General features: G+C 38.1%; 1 protein-coding gene across 21 annotated transcripts in view; it reads left to right on the plus strand.

Moving 5' to 3' along the window:
- BBX (BBX high mobility group box domain containing) overlaps nucleotides 1-17,911 on the plus strand; it is a 295,838-nt gene that overhangs the window by 212,473 nt on the left and 65,454 nt on the right. For all 21 annotated transcript variants that reach the window (XM_036351112.1, XM_036351117.1, XM_036351131.1 and 18 more), the window contains one exon: nucleotides 14,262-14,342. In XM_036351112.1, the coding sequence (XP_036207005.1) occupies nucleotides 14,262-14,342 (81 nt within the window). The remainder of the gene's footprint in view (nucleotides 1-14,261; nucleotides 14,343-17,911) is intronic.

Here is a 17,911-nt window from a genome sequence, read left to right on the forward strand (position 1 = left end):
ATGAAGTTAGCTTTTGACAATTTAAGTATACTTTGGCAATCTAAAATAAAACCAGATTCACTTTGAAAAAAAGAGTACAGCTTTTTTTTTGTCATCATTCTCTTATTTTTAAAATCTTTATTGTTGAAAGTGTTACATATGTCCCCCCTTTTTTTCCCATTGACCTCATTATGGCACCCCCCACCCCTACCCCCGCCCCTCCTCCCCAGGCCTCCACCACCCTATTGTCTGTGCCCATGGGTTATGAATATATGCATAAGAGTTCCTTGGTTGATCTCTTCTCCCCCACCCACTCCCACCTTCCCTCAGAGATTCCACAGTCTGTTTCATGCTTCTATGTCTCTGGATCTATTTTATTCAACAGTTTATTTTGTTCATTAGATTGCACATATGAGTGAGATCATGTGATACTTGTCTTTCTCTGACTGGCTTATTTCCATTAGCATAATACTCTCCATGTTCCTCTGTGCTGTCTCAAAGGGTAAGAGATCCTTCTTTTTTTCTGCTGCATAGTACTCCATAGTATAAATGTACCACAGATTTTTTATCCACTCATCTTCTGATGGACCCTTGGGCTTTTTCGAGATCTTAGCTATTGTAAATTGTGCTGCTATGAAGAAAGGTATGCATACATTCTTTCTGATTGTTGTTTTGGGTTTCTTAGGATATATTCCTAGAAATGGGATTACTGGGTCAAATGGCAGTTCCATATTTAATTTTTAGAGGAAACCCCATACTGTTTTCCACAGTGGCTGCACCAGTGTGCATTCCCACCAACAGTGTACTAGGGTTCCTTTTCTCCACATCCTCCCCAGCACTTGCCATTTGTTGTGTTGATGGTAGCCATTCTGATAGGTGTGAGGTTATGCCTCATTGTCATTTTAATTTGCAGCTCTCTGATGATCAGTGACTTTGAGCATTTTTTCATATGTCTCTTGGCCATCTGTATGTCCACTTTGGAGAAGTGTTTATTTAGGTCCTTCACCCATTTTTTAATTGGATTGTTTCTCTTCCTTTTTTTAAGTTGTATGAGTTCCTTATATATTTTGGATATTAACCCTTTATCAGATGTATCATTGCCAAGTATGTTCTCCCATGCAGGAGGCACTCTTGTTATATTTCCTTGATGCTTTTTTTGCTGTGCAGAAGCTTTTTATTTTGATGTTATCTCATTTATTTTTGCTTTAGTTTCCTTTGCCCTAAGAGATATATCCACACACATATTGCTACGAGTTGCCTGAGATTTTGCTGCTTATGGTTTCTTCTAGAGTTTTTATGGCTTCACATCTTACATGTAAGACTTTTATCCATTTCGAGTTTATTCTTGTGTATGGTGTGAGTTGGTGATCTAATTTTATTTTATTTTTTGGATATATCTGTCCAATTTTCTCAGCACCATTTATTGAAGAGAATCTCTGCTCCAATATATGCTCTTTCTTCCTTTGCCAAATATCAATTGAGTCTAGTGCAGTGATGGCGAACCTATGAGGTGACACGCGAACTCATTTTTTTGGTTGATTTTTCTTTGTTAAATGGCATTTAAATATATAAAATAAATATCAAAAATATAAATCTTTGTTTTACTATGGTTGCAAATATCAAAAAATTCCTATATGTGACACGGCACCAGAGTTAAGTTAGGGTTTTTCAAAATGCTGACACGCCGAGCTCAAAAGGTTCGCCATCACTGGTCTAGTGGCTTGGATCAATTACTGGGGTCTCTGTTCTGTTCCATTTCTCTATATGTCTGTTCTTGTGCCAGTACTAGGCTGTTTTGAGTACAGTGGTTTTGTGGTATAACTTGATATCTGGTATAGCGATTCCTCCAACTTTGTTCTTCTTTCTCAAGATTGCTGCAACCATTTGGGGTCTTTTTTGGTTCCATATAAATTTTTGGAGTGTTTGTTCTAGATCTGTGAGATATGCCATTGGTATTTTAATAATGATTGTATTGAATCTATAGATTGCTTTGGGATGAATGGGCATTTTAATTATGTTAATTCTACAAATCATGAACACAATATATTCTTCCACTTGTATATATCTTCCTCTATCTCTTTTTTTCAATGTCCTATAGTTTTCCAAATACAAGTCTTTTTCTTTATTGGTTAAATTTATTCCTTTTTATCTTAATATTTTGTAGCTATGGTAAATGGAATTGATTTTTTACTCTCTCTTTTTGAGAATTCATAAGATGGTATATAAAAATGCCATCAATTTCTGGGTGTTAATTTTCTATCCTGTTACATTGCCAACCTATTTTATTAAATCTCATAGTTTTTTTTGTGGAGTCTTTAGGGTTTTCTTTGTATAATATCATGTCATCTGCGAATAATGAGAGTTTTACTTCCTCCTTTCTAATTTGTATGCCTTTTATGTTTTCTTCTTGTCTGATCGCTATGGCTAGCACTTCCAGTACTAAGTTGAATAAGAGTGGTGAAAGAGATATATTTCTAGAAGTGGGATCATTGAGGTAAATGGGAGTTCCATCTTTAGTTTATTGAGGAAACTCCATACTGTTTTCCATAGTGGCTGCACCAGTCTGCATTCCCACCAGCAGTGCACGAGGGTTCCTTTTTCTCTGCATCCTCGGAAGCACTTGTCATTTGTTGATTTGTTGATGATAGCCATTCTGACAGGTGTGAGCTGATACCTCATTGTTGTTTTGATTTGCATCTCTGGGATGATTAGTGACTTTGAGCATGTTTTCATATGTCTCTTGGTCTTCTGTATGTCCTTTTTCGAAAAGTATCTATTTAGGTCCATTGCCCATTTTTTTATTGGATTGTTTATATCCCTTTTGTTAAGTTGTATGAGTTCCCTGTAAATGTTGGAGATTAAACCCTTATCAGAGATAAAATTGGCAAATACGTTCTCCCATGCAGTGGGCTTTCTTATTGTTTTGTTGATGGTTTCTTTTGCTGTGCAGAAGCTTTTTATTTTGATGTAGTCCCATTTGTTTATTTTCTCTTTAGTTTCCATTGCTCTAGTATCCCAAGGAACTAGAAACACCTATCAGAAAGGATATATGCACCCTCATGTTCATAGCAGCACAATTTACAATAGCTAAGATTTGGAAACAGCCTAAGTGTGCCCATCAGCAGATGAGTGGATTGGAAAACTGTGGTACATCGACACAATGGAATACTGTGCTGCTGTAAAAGGAAGGAACTCCTACCATTTGCAACAGCATGGAGAGACATGGAGAGCATTATGCTAAGTGAAATAAGTCAGTCAGAGAAAGATAAATATCACATGATTTCACTCATTTGTGGAAGATAATGCACAACATAAACTGATGAACAAAAACAGATCCAGAGACAAAGAAGCATCGATCAGATTGTCAAACCTCAAAGAGAAGACAGGGGAGGGTGGAGGGAGGGCAGAAAGATCAACCAAAAGACTTGTATGCATGCATATAAGCATAACCAATGGACACAGACACTAGGGGGGTGAGGGCAGGAGCGGGGGTTGGGTGGGGGCAATGGGGGAATAAGGACACATATGTAAAACCTTAATCAATAAAGAAAAAAAAAAGAGTGGTGAAAACAGACAACCCTGTCTTGTTCCTGCTCTTAGGGAAATGGTTTTAGTTTTTGTCCCTTGAGTATGATGTTGGCTGTAGGTTTGTTTTATATGGACTTTATTATATTGAGAGAGGATCCCTCTATTCCCAGTTTGCTGAGAGTTTTTATCCAAAGAGTGTTGTATTTTGTCGAATGCTTTTTGTACATCTATTGATATGATCATGTGATTTTTGTCTTTCAATTTGTTTATGTGATGTATTACTTTTAAGAATACAGCTTTTTAAAGCTTTATTCTTTTAAAGCTTTTTCTTCATAATGCCCATTTCTCATCTCAGAAATATAGGTCATTATTGAAAATAATCTTGAGATACTGAAACAATAAAGCAGTGAAAGTTCTATAGAATAATGCTGTCTCTAAATATAGTTTGAGAATTCATGTCATATAGTCATTAGCAGACTTTATTTAGCACCTGATTTTCTGTTCAATATCTTATTCCCAATATGGAGAAATGGTCATATAACTTTAGGGGCTTATATATATCTGGGCAGATGATGAAACTAAAACAAATATAGTAAATAGGTATTTGAATATTCTGAGAGAAAATTAGCAGAATAATGATTTAAGAAGAGAGATACAGAAAATTTAGACTTCTGACACTTGAAATGGATAATTATTGTAAAATTTGTGTTTGCTGTTAGGTAGGACCAGTCTAATAAAATGACATTTAAAAAATTCTGCCACAGAGAAAGAGCCTGTGGCCCGAGCCCTAAATACATAGAAAACGTCTTCAAAGGTCTATTTTTTAAAATATGTAATTTTAATATAGACAATAGTTTTTCTTTTTTAATTCTAAAAGATAGAGTCTAGCTGTAACTGAAATAATAAAATTCCAGATTAAAAGTTTCTTTGGCCTATTCTGTTTCCTAGATCTACCTGAAGTATTCTTAGAGTTTTTAGACAGAAATAATAGGTTTTTGATCCATCAGTGGATATATAATAACAAACAAAACATTTGCATTTTCTCTTTTTCCTCAGTCTTCTGATTAACTCTGGAGGTGCCATATCTGTTGCATTATTAAGTCAACATTTTTATATGCTACTATTAATGAATCAGGCTTGCTTCTGTAGTTTCTATTGTGGTAGCAGTGTTTTTTGAAGAATAAAAGGGATGAAATTTGCATTTAAGTTTATTTTGGATTGTTTTTTTTTTGAAGTAATTTTTAGAGAGAGAGATTTGTTGTTCCATGTATTTATGCATTCACTGGTTGATTCTTTTGTGCGCCCTGATTGGGGATCAAACCCTCAACCTTGATGTATCAGAAGGACTCTCTAACCAACTGAGTTACCTTGTCAGGGCAGATCTTTTATTTCTTACATAAATGAGTAGCCCTATAATTTCCTTTATATCCAGAGTACATCGAAATGCATTAATTATTTGGGATAAATTTTAAAAAGCAATGTTTGTCACTAATGAATTATGGGTTAAAGAAGCAAAATAAAGTCATTGAGCAAGGCTGGCACAAAGGAGTGACCCCTGTCTCAAAATGGCAGAGTAAGCCTGTGTCCCGAGAGCTGGGGAGATGCAGTGTAAGCATAGACGTCTCATCAGTAAGTAACCTCGGATAATGAAGGAGATGGAAAGGGGTGTTTCCAATGAATAGCAGATTTTAGCAAACCTATTTAAATCAGAAATCAAATGGAAGTTGTTCAATCAGTGAGATATGATGTAAGTGCCAGCAGAAAATAGGCTAGCCGAGGGCCACAGAGAGCCTTTCTGAATGCCCAGAGATTTAAGTGAACATACACGCTTTTTTTTTTTTTTTTTTTTTTTTTAATTTAAAGGAACAAGAAAGAAAAAGTTGAACAATGTTCACATCAAACTCTGGGAAGAGCTAAAGGGAAGGCTGTTGCATTAAGAGAATTTAGCCCTTACATTTCATATCACGTAGTTACTAGTATTTACAGATGAAAATGCAATAAATAAAGTATAAGTATTTGCCCTAGAGTTTCTAGAGGTAATCTGTAGGACTAAAAGTCTTCTATACTGTTATATTTATTGCTTACTTTAATAAAATGTAAAGCTAAGATAAAATTTAAAAATAAAGTCAGGGAGTATGTAATTGAGAGAGTATGGGGAGACTATTCAGTGCATAATGTATTGAATAGGTTGGGTTAATATTGGAAAGGACAACATCCAGTACTGAACCTAAGAAAGGATGTTTTGGGGAATTGTGGAAAATAAGAAAAAATAGGCAGAATAATCATAACTTAGTTGAATGACTGAAGGCAAACTTTCAAATGTATAAGAAGTGCATTAGACTGTGGGTCTGTGATATTAGAATGCCTAGTCCTTTTGTTGGAATCAAGAGATATGACAATAAAGTTATGATCAACTTTTTTTCTTTGCTTTCATGCTGTAAAATAGAGCTAGCAATAATACTCTCTTGCCTGTAACTCCCAAGACATCTATGAAGATTAATTAATTAAAACCTGTAAGGCATTTTTAACTCTCTTGGCAAGCATTCTTGGAGGTATCTAGTTCTGTTACCATAAGTTATTCTTGGCATTTCCTATTTAACTTGAAAGCATAAGTTATATCAGGCTTACTCCTGCAGGCTACAGTCAGCTTTACTAGCAGTGCATGTGCGTGCACACACACACAGTTTCTGTTTATTGAAAACTTGTAGGAAAGTGCAGTTGTAATTTACTCTGTTTATCACCTGGTGCTCAAGGAGGAGACAACTTTTTATTACCTGGAAGAAGCCAATATAGGAAGTACAACTGTGGTAGAGTGTCTGAGTTAGGATCAAAGTTAGTGGAGAAAATGCTAGCTGATAATGGCACACCTCCATTAAGGAACTTTAAAGGTCTGTATAAGAACTGAACAGTGTAGGACCACTCTGTGCCATCTTTTTACACATTCATTCATACGACAGGTATTCATAGAATACTTTCTGTGTTCCAGGCACCTCAGGAAAAAAAACAGAAAGATGTCTCTATGGTGTCATAAGATCAGGTGTTTAGAGTTAGAAACTCTTCACATGATACTTCTGGCTTCAGAGGGAATCACTTTGGCTTTCATTTGTTGATCACCATCTGCGTATTTAAAACCAAAACATTTCTATATGACAGAAATTTGAAAATAATAAATTCTGTTTTATGTTTATGTTTGTAATATTAATCTCTTATCTCCTCCAGGAAACCCTTCCTGCTTGTTTTGAGCCAAATTTGATTTCTCCTCTAACTAATACCTCATAGCTGTTACTGTCAGCATTATAGTATACATTATAGCACTTGATTATATAGGGTAGGCAAAAGTAGTTTTACAGTTGTGAGTATGTGCGTTTATTCTTATATTATTACTTATTAATTATTTTATTATTGTAACCCCATTTTTTCCCACTCCTATAATTAATTGTGTCCTTTATTATAAACTCTATAAGGAAAGTATTACAATGTTCTCATTGTATACTGTGTGTAAGTCTTCACTCAGCTGGAAGACTTAAAGCAACTTGAGATAAGAAATGATAGGATTGAAGCTGCTGGGCTCCCCACTTGCTTGCAGTGTGGTTAGTTATGACAACTAACATTTATTGAGCACTTCCTTCATTCCAGGCATTGCTCTTAAGTGCATTACATGAGAGTAACTCTTGATTTCCATAAAACTTTATGAGTTAAGTCTTATTTTCCTTATAAGTAAACTAGAGGCCTGGTGCACAAATTTGTGCACTCAGGTGGGGAGGAGGGTGGTCCTTCTGCCCGGCCTGTACCCTCTCACAGTCCTGGAGCTGTGAGCCCGGCTTCTGGTGCACTGACCACCAGGGAGCAGCTCCTGCATTGAGCGTCTGCCCCCATGGTGGTCAGTGCACATTATAGCAACCAGTTCCCCGTTCGGTCAGTTTGCATATTAGCCTTTTATTATATAGGATATTAAACTATTAGGTGCAAAAGAGGAGGCAGATAAGGGTTAAATAACCTGCTCAAGAGTATACAGCTATGAAATGACAGAACCAGGATTTGAACCCAGGAGCAGGAGGACTAGCATCAGTCTTTGAGTAGCACACAGGTCCTTTGTGATTCAGCCCACCTGACCTCAGTTCAGGCCAGTTCTCTCGTGGAGTCCTGTTTCTGGGCCCCGGCCCTGTGCTAATAAGCATTTACATGGATAATCTCATTTCAGCCTCCCATAAGTCCTGTGAGGTTGGTTTATTATTATTATTCTCATGTCATAAAGCAAGAAAGTCATAATACTAAAACTTAAACCCATATGTTTTCCACTAAATGGTGAGGTAGGTGAAATCTGAAATAAAGAAAAGGTAGTTATACCAGTATTTGTTAAATTACATCCATATTTTAAATACTTTGTTAAATTTAAAACAAATATGTATTAAATAAAATTGAAAGTGTTCATCTTTATTATAATTTCTGACATCAGTGAAGTAGGGAAGATAATTTTCCTACCTGTTGTTAGATTTGAGCTAGTTTAATATGTGTCTTTCTTAGGCTGCTTTTAGGATGCTAAAATCCATTGAATTCCGCGCCCCCCCCTCCCCAACTCTTATCCCACACAATCAAAGCTATTATTCCTTTCTCATAGTTTTATAGCTTCTGAACATATTTTCTGAGGAAATATGCCATATTTAAAGTTTACATTACATAGCAAATGGGCTCTTTGAATTCTCTCTTTCCTCAGGTAGAGACCTTCATGTTTTACATCACTGTTCACTGGCTGTTTTAGCTGGAGCTGCCCATCCAGCCCAGCCTCTTCCATCTGTCAGCACTGAGGCTCAAAGCCCAGAGAATCAGGTCATCTTATCCAACTTGGATTTGACAAGCATCTATTCTCAATGAGTTCCCAGGGTGTAGTGCTCAAAACAGCGATGAATTTGTATGAGCTCCTCAGTCTCCCAGAGGTGGTGGAAAGGGCAGTAGCTTGTTTGTGGAAGTCGCTTGGAGCCTATCCCGGAATTCCATACTAGTGCTCTGCCACACAGCGTATAATAATAGGAGAACTCTACTCATGGTATGAAGGTGAAACCAGGGACCTACTCTTCCTCTCCCCCAGGTGTTTGGCGAGTGCTCTGGTTGGGGAGTGCTCAGTCTCTGCAGTGTTACTTGGTTATGCTCTCCAGGAGAGCCCAGTGCTCTTCTCTGCTGCAGCTCAGGCCTGGGTCGGCCAGCCAAGTACAGTGCTTTAGGACTCTGTAACCTGATTTAGGTTTAATCAAGAGTGTCTTCATCTTAGTCTTTAAAAACATTTTGAAGACTAACTTGGGTGTAATATGCTTACATTTAATTCACCTGTGTTAAAGATCAAGTCTATTTGAGAACTTCATTTAACATCTCATTAAATGCAAATGAAAGATCACTCAGGTACTGTCACAGCAGGGTACCTGGCAAAAGCCACTGTTGTATGAAAGGCTAGATCAGTCTGAACGAGGGTGAGAATCAGATCACTGGATGGTGGAGTCACACAGGATTACACTTGAACTTTGAAATGGAACCCTCTACCCCCAAAACCTTCTCCTACTACAGTAGACAACCACACACCCCAGCCCTGCTTAATCTTTCTTCCTTCTCTCAGTTCCCTGGTTCAGTGAAAGGTTTTAACCTACCTTAGAAATACTGGCATGATCTGACCTCTCTTCCTCAGCCCTGACATCCTTCCAGACAATTACTGAGGCTTCGAAAATACCATCTCTGATTTAATTGGGGCCCCACATCTCAGCTGGTTTATTTCCTTAGCCTTCTAATTGGTCTCCTGCCTTCAGTCACTCCCCGGCCAAGGTCATCTTGCACTCCACTGACAGAATTATCAAGCTGCACGTCTCATTATGCAGCTCCTCTGACTGGAAACCTTGGCTGGCTCCCCATTACCTTCAGCTTACTTTTCAAACTTAACATAGAATTCAAATTCCCCTCAGCCTCATTCATCTCCCATTACATTTCCAACATCTTAACCTTCGGCCACATGGGGAAAGTCACTGGTTTTCACACATACAGGGCACTTGCCTCCATACTCTTCCTCCTGCTGTTGCCACATCTTTTCCGCAATTCTGGTGTTCCTTCTAGATATATCTCAGATGTTAACTTACTTTCTTCCACCATCCCTAGAAAGAATGGAGACTGCCTCTTTGTCTTCCCACAAGCCTTGTAATATTCCACCATTATGCACTTACATTCTTACTGGTATGTGTGTAGCTTTCCCCTGTATTTGAATAGTGATCATTTTAAGGACCAAACACATTCCCTTAGTCTTAATTTTATTCCTCAGCATAAAAAACATATATGTAGAATGTAAGTTTCTTGAATTCAGCAGTCTTAATAGGTGTTTATTGGACATATAATAGGTGTTTATTGAACATTTGTTGAATGAGTGGGTACTCAATAAATATTTGAATTAACCAAGGGCAGGAATGTGTAGTTCAGATAAAAGTGCACTTACCCTTTTGTTGCTTGTGTGTTCATCACAGTCTAGCTGAGGGTAGCTGTAGTCTTGTACCGTGTGAAGTAGGAGCAGATCTTGCTAATACCTCACTTTCCAAAGCACTTACAGTACATCTGACTGGTGTGATCTTGTTTTATATCAGGGGCCTGGGTCATGTTCCTATGTCTACAGTTTTCAAGATCTAAACTGCACCTATGGGGGGAAAAATACTATTTCATCATAACCATCCCTCTTTCTTGGTTATTGTGAATTATAGCTAAATCAAAGGAAAGATTGGATGTAAAGGAAGTTGAATATGTGGTTAACTTTGCTTTTGAAATCACTTTAGCTGTTTTCTTTCTTGGGTGCATAGCTACACCTAGTGGCCTTATGGATTATTTCAGAGACTATTTCTAGAAACAGCCCTTTGGTGTGTTTTTTCTTCCTTTATTTAACCTCCACTTATTCAGTGTCTTTTCTTTCCTCTTAATTAACAAATATTTTAGACTCTTTATATTCAGTTATATTTGGAGAGTAAGCTGATGCAAGCATAGGAATGGATATTGAGGAATTGATGTTTATCCATAACAAGTAATTTAGAGCACTGTAAATACAAAGCACAAGGCAACAAGTCAGAGAACCTGGGATTCTCTGACTAATGACATTGTTAAATAGGAGTCCTTTGTGGGCAATACCTTCTTCATTCGATGTGGATCGTAATCTCAGATTTTTTTTTCTAAATGTGTGTGTATATATCCTGCATGCACAGATATTCACACTTGTATTAGATGCCTTACTTATCAACCACTCAAGAATGAATTCTACATATATACATCTCCCATGCCATTGAACCATTTTTACATTTTGAGATTTTAGATGGAAATATGTCTAGTATGTGTCACATGCATTTCTGCCTTTTAATAAGGGATATATTTTATAATTATTCTTATCCTGACAACTTAGAATCATAGTTATAAATATTAATTATTGCAGTGAACTCATGCCTTCAGGAGAAACTTCGGGGCCATTTGCTCTACTTTAATTTCTTTTAGATAGACCACAATGCTTTGTAAGCATTTGTGTCTGTTGTTTTTGGCTTTTCTCTCTTCTCCCTGTGTCTGCTTGCTGCTGGCACTGTGTTTTGTATTTTTCCCCTCCTTCTTCCCTTTTCTTATCCTCACTCTTCTGATTTTTGGCCCAGCTGATTTTTTTGCTTCTATTCTGCTATGGACTAGACCAGGGGTGGGCAAACTTTTTGACTTGAGGGCCACAATGGGTTCTTAAACTGGACCAGAGGGCCGGAACAAAAGCATGGATGGAGTGTTTGTGTGAACTAATATAAATTCAAAGTAAACATCATTACATAAAAGGGTACGGTCTTTTTTTTTTTTTTAGTTTTATTCATTTCAAACGGGCCGGATCTGGCCTGCGGGCTGTAGTTTGCCCATGGCTGGAGAGAGTCAGATAATCACATAGCTTAGTGGCAACCCAATTCTGCCGGCTCCTAATTTTGTTCTCTTTGTTAAATCAACACTGCTTTAAGGTAACAGTAAATAGGTTTTTATAGACTCTAAAATGCATAGCCTTAGTGATTCTTTTACTGTTGTTTTAACTGTTGGGCAACGCTTGTGTGATTTTTGTTTAGATCATTGAGATTCTTCATATTCACATATACATAGAGAATTAAGTCAGTCAACAGATATTCATTGTGTGTCTGCTATGTTTATGGTAAGCACAGCCCACATGCATAGACTTCTTTGATTGCATAGTACAGTTGATATAACATGCAAGATTATGGTACCTTAATAATTACTTAAATTTGGCCTGGCCATTGTTGCTCAGTGGTTGAGCATCCACCTATGAACCAGGAGGTGACGGTTAGATTCCTGGTCAGGGCACATGCCTGGATTGTGGGCTCAATTCCTAGTGTGGGGTGTGCAGGAGGCAACCAAGTGATGATTCTCCCTCATCATTGATGTTTCTATCTATCTTTCCCTCTCCCTTCCCCTCTGAAATCAACAAAAAAAATATTTTTTAAAAATAATACTTACATTTGATTTCTCATTTAAAAAGGATGTTTTATTTAAGAGCATCAGAATGATTTGCAGAGAGCCTCATTTAACTTTAAATTTGGAGAGCAAATAAAACACTGTTGGGCCATTTGGCACACAACTTGTCAAATAGTGATGTGCCAGTGAGAGAGTCAGGTTTTGGCAGCCAGACCCACAGGTGGCAGATTAAAGCTTTGCATGTTTTCTATGGAGCTTATCTGAGAGAAGGTAGCCATTACTCTTTCAAATCCAGAAGAGACAATTAACATTTTGAATGCTTGCACCTGCCCAACGGTCCATGATGCTTTTTGAGAATCACATCTTCAGTGTGTGACCAAGAGGTTCAGTGAGAAACTGTTTTCAGGGAAGTAGCCTAGGTGACTGCCAGCTCTTTCCATTGGATTTAACCATCTGATATAACCCTTGCAACTATTAAAATTACATTGGAAAAGGCTTATTAGCACAGAAGAATTAATGTATTTTTTTTAAAAGAATAGTCTAACTACTAGAGGCCCGGTGCACGAAATTTGTGCATGGGTAGTGTCCCTAGGCCTGGCTGTGATCAGGGCCGATCGGAGCCATCCAGCTGCTGGCTAGGGTCTGCCTTCCAGTTGCTGGCTGGGGCCTTCCTTCCTCTGGCTGCCGGCTGCTGGCCAGGGCCTTCCTTTGTTCCGTGCCACCCCCTGGTGGTTAGCACACATCATAGCAAGCGATCAAATTCCGGGTCTCTCCTGGTTGAACTCCCAAGGGGACACTTTGCATATTAGCAAGGAGACACTTTGCATATTAGCCTTTTATATAGATAGATAGTATAATATTCCATTTTTGTTGAAAATATTATCTACATAAACAGCTGGAAGAATATGCATGGAATATTAACAGTGATTATCTTGAGGAGATAACATTGTAGATAATTTATCTGCTGTTTTTTTGTTTTTTAGGTTTTCACAGTGGACTTGGATATTTTCTTGTTAGAAATGTTACTTAAAAATATTTTTAACATCTTTATATTTTTTTCTTTAAAGTGAAAGATAACTTTTTTCCTAACACTTATTGTCATGCAGGAAAGAGGGAAGAGAATACACTAATTTGTGATTTAGAAGACTTATGGTTAACTTTAATTTAGTTTATTCAGCAAATACTTGTTGAGTATCTACATTGTACCCAGACAGCGTCTTCCGCTAAACAAAGCCCCTGCGAGGAGACAGACAATAAACAGATATTTGTGTCTTGTGGTGATCAGTGCTCAGTGCCATGTAGCTAAAGAATAAGATCATTGAATGTAGGAGAGAGAGGTATTATTCACCACTCTGGTGCTAAGTTTCTTCAGCTGTAAAAAGGGTTAGATGAGAGGATGATGAAATCCTTCTCTCTCTAACATTGTGATTCCTATGACTTTTGAAATGAAGTTGTGTACCTAAGCGATTATGTCACCCAGATGCAGAAATGAGTCAGTTTTACGCATTGAGATAAAAGAAATGTGTTTCCTGAAATGAGTACTTGATTAATAGCAAGAATTTTGAAAAATAAATCTGTGATGTTTCAGTAACTGTTGTTAATAATGAAAATCACAAATGAAGATAACAGAGCCTTCATGTTTATCAAAAATGATAAGTAGTACAAAAGAAAATATGGCCTGGCCTGTGTGACTCAGTGGTTGAGTGTCAACTTATGAACCAGCTGATCAATGACACTCGATGTTTCCATCTCTCTTTCTCCTTTTCTCTCTGAAATAAATAAATAATATATTTTAAAAAAGAAAATATGTAGCATAAAATAAATTTCTAAGCAAATGCTAACCTTTCTAAGGTTGGGGCTTGTGTGTAAACGCATGAAAACCCTGGAAAACACGAATGTGATTTTAGTTTTGTTTGTATTTTCAAATCTCTTATATGTTCATGTAGTTTGGTGATGTGAAATATTGGAGAAACACAGAACATGAAAGACATAGATATTCTTTGGATTTGGTCGCAGAACTCCAAGAGATCAAATGGGCATCATTGTAGAAATGGTGAATATTAACTTTTTAAAATGCATTGTCTTGCTCATCTGCTATTTATGGCATTATTTACAGTTGAATGGCATCTTGTATAAAATTTGCAGAATATAAGTACTTTTTTGTCACAGTATTGCCTCAAATTGGGGCAATCAAAACCATTCTTTCCTCAAATAGGAACATTTTAGGTGGCATTTATCTTCTGTCGTATTCCAGAAATGATTCCTGTGATGCTTCATACCATCTTTCCTTGTTTCAGATGTCCTCTGGCTCCTGCAGGCCTGATGTTTCAGAATCCCCTGAATTGCGTCAGAAGTCACCATTATTTCAGTTTGCTGAGGTAATACATTGAAATTTATGCTTAATAAGGAAATTGTAAAATGAGCTTAAATCTGAGCTGATGACAATAACTTAAAACAATGATGAACTCTGCTTAGCTCAGTTGACTATAAATGGAAAAATTTAATTTTTGAAAGATAGTTGAAAGTCCAGAATCTCTCAATTAAAGAATAACTATATGTGTATAAAAAATTATTATTAAGTCCTGATTATTATTACACGTAAGCCTTATCAATAATTTTTATTCATGGATAGTAAAATTAAGAATTTTGAGCCCTGGCCAGTGTGGGTCAATTGGTTGGAGCATCATCCCCTGTACTGAATGGTCTCGGGTTCAATTCCCAATCCCAGCACATTCCCAGGTTGTGAGTTTGATCCCTGGTTGGGATGTGTGCGGAAGGTAGCCAATTGGTGTTTCTCTCTATTTCTAGCTCTCTTCTGCTCCCTTTCCCTCTCTCTCTAAAATCAATTTTTAAAAATAGCATAATTGAATTATTATTAGTCACCTATCAGATATTAAATGTGAAGACAGAAACAACTCCTGGTTGTTCATTGACTATGCATTCCTTTTTTTAAGTTCTATTTTCTTTTAATTGAAATATCTGAAGTCTTACTGTGTTTTGTCAAACCTGTTAGGCTCAATACATCTTTAACATTGGTTGAAAGAGATGAAGTACAAAAGCACATTATCCTTGATATCAAGTTTAAAGGTCAAGACTGCTTCCCAAAATATCTTCATTTACCCCAGAACTCAATATGGAGCTTTGATTAATTAGTTTTTTCCTGAACTTTAAAGCATGTCATCTCCCTTTGATCACTGGAATTGTCTTTCATTCAACCTTTCTAACATTTGCCTGTTGCATAACCGTTTTATGCAAGGAGAGCATATTTAAGTTTCAGATTTTTTTTCCTCTCTAATGTTGTCCTTTCCTGGTGGTTCTCAACATTTTCATTGGCAAACTGCTTTTTACAGTGGTATATTAGGCTATTCCTTTTAAGACGTTGTTTATAATATGACTAAATGCCCTGTAGATAGCACAGGAATATTATAAATTTGCTGACATGATACTCATCTATCACTTTCCTTTCTGCCTTTTTGTGGATGCACCATGAATTCCAGTTGTTTTGTACATTGTTTCCTAATGTATTAATGTAACAGGGGATTCACCCTGTTCTCCAGTAGTTATATTCATGTGAAATAGTGTTGGCCCCAACTTTGAAAGCAGAGATGCTTAACCATTGATCTCTAAGCCCGTAGGGATCTAATGAAATCTCTAAAATGTTATATGAAATTTGGTTTTGTGGACATATGTACATGTTTGTGTGTTCTACAGCACATGGAAGATTCCAAAGAGATTTCCTGTTCTTTTTGATATAAAGAGTCCCTGATGTAATATTTCTTCAGGAGCCCCCTACTCATGTCATTAACGGAATATCTGTTTTATCCCAATATTAATGTGCAAAATGACCTTTTGTTGAGAGAGAAACCTGTGAAATGCTTTTCAAAAATCTAGATGGTTTATACTGGTTCTGTTTTGTCCACTGTCTGATTTAAGCCTTGAAGAAAGACATTTGTCTTTACATAAACTATTTGTCTTCTCAAACTTTTATAGAGGGATGGTAGGAATGAAAAGTGATGTCTGAAGTAAGACCTACCTGGTGTATAATTCCCAGGACTTCAGGAAAATCCTTGTGGATTCCTATTTGCAGTCTGTCATGACTTGCACTGACAGATTTCATGGTTAGACCAAGAGGAGGTCTACGATTTTATCCTCAATGTGTTCAGTGTTGTCAGAGCACTTGGTTAAAACTACCCATTTATGATAGTTTGTTTATATCTAGTTTGTTAAATAGGACTTGTTTTTACTTATATTTATTCTAAAAATGTTTAGATGTCTGAATTAGGACTTAGAGTAGAATTAAAATTTTCCTAATGGCTTCAGCAATGAATAAAGTCAATGATTCCATTACTTTCTCTACTCTTTCTTATCCTTAAATAGAGCTTTGATACTGTGTCACCAAAACTGGTTTCATTATTTTTCTAGCCAACATAATTTAATTGAGATTAGAATTGATTTTTGTGGTTGAAGAGTTATGATTAAGGTACATTTTTTGCTTTGTAAGTACTCTTTGATGGAGTTGATGAGCACAATTAATTGATGAAAAATATTTTTATTGGCCTGGGAATGGGCTGACTTTATATTGTCCAGGCTTTCTGCTTTTGTGACTCACTTTCACCCTATATTGTAGCTGGACAGAGTTTGTTCACTTTGGAACCAAAATTAATAATTGACCTTGCTCTCAAAAAATCCTTGGAAAGTTTTCCACATGGCCCTCAGTGCAAACTAATGAGGCTACCATAATTAGGGCCAAGTAGAAACAAAAGGTCTCTTAGTTAAACTAAATGTGGTGTGGCAGAACCCTCTGTCCACTGTCAGGCAGCTGTAGTGTGTGTGAGTGTGTGTGTGTGTGTGTGTGTGAGGGGGAGGGGGGGAGCGCATCTATACTAATAAAAGAGTAATATGTTAATTAGACCAGAAGACTTTCAGACAAAGCTGGGGGCTTGGCCGGCCTGCAAACTGCCCTCAAAGGGTCCTCAGCCCCTCGCCCAAGCTGGCCACACCCCCCAGCGGGGACCCTTACCCAATGGGGGTGTGGCCAGCCTGAAAACAGTCATCAGCCCCTTACCCAGGCCACCACGCCCCCCAATAGGGGGTCCCTCACCCCATTGGGGGCATGGCCAGCCTGCAAATGGCCATCAGCACCTTGCCCAAGCTGGCCCCACCCTCCAAGGGAACCCCCACCCTGATCCAGGACCCCCTTCAGGATAGACCAGCTGGCCCCTACCCATGCACCAGGCCTCTATCTATACTATTAAAAGGGTAATATGTTAATTAGACTGGGAGACCATCCGGACATCCTTCCGGACAAAGCCATGGTGGCAGGGCCAAGGCAGAGGCTGTTATGGGCAATAAGGTCAGGAGGGGAAGGCAGTTGGGGGCGAGCAGGCTGGCAGGGGGACAGTTGGGGACAATCAGGCCGATGGGGGGCAGTTGGGGTGAGAAGGCTGGCGGGGGGGGCAGTTGGGGTCGAGCAGGCCAGCAGGCAGAGTGGTTAGGGGCAATCAGGCAGGCAGGCAGGCAGGTGAGCACTTAGGAGCCAGCAGTCCTGTTTTGCAAGAGGGATGTCCAACTGCCAGTTTAGGCCCGATCCACAGGGATCGGTCCTAAACCGGCAGTCGAGAAGGGAATCGGGCCTAAACCGTCAGTCGGACATCCCCCAAGGGGTCCCAGATTGGAGAGGGTATAAGCCGGGCTGAAGGACAACCCCCCGCCCCCCTGCATGAATTTCGTGCACCGGGCCACTAGTGGTATTATGAACAATTTGTTGAGTTCTATTGCTCTATTATGGCTTATTTTCTTGCCATATCCTATAAAATGGAGACTGACATTATCGATTTACAGTTGGGGAAAATCGCAGAAAGATTAGCTGAACAGTGCAAGGTCATGTAGCTAGTGAGGAACAGATCTAAGATACCAGATACCCTGTCCCACATCCATATGCTTTTCC

This window comes from Myotis myotis, unplaced genomic scaffold (genome assembly GCF_014108235.1).
Source record: "Myotis myotis isolate mMyoMyo1 unplaced genomic scaffold, mMyoMyo1.p scaffold_m19_p_2, whole genome shotgun sequence".
NCBI lineage: Eukaryota > Metazoa > Chordata > Mammalia > Chiroptera > Vespertilionidae > Myotis > Myotis myotis.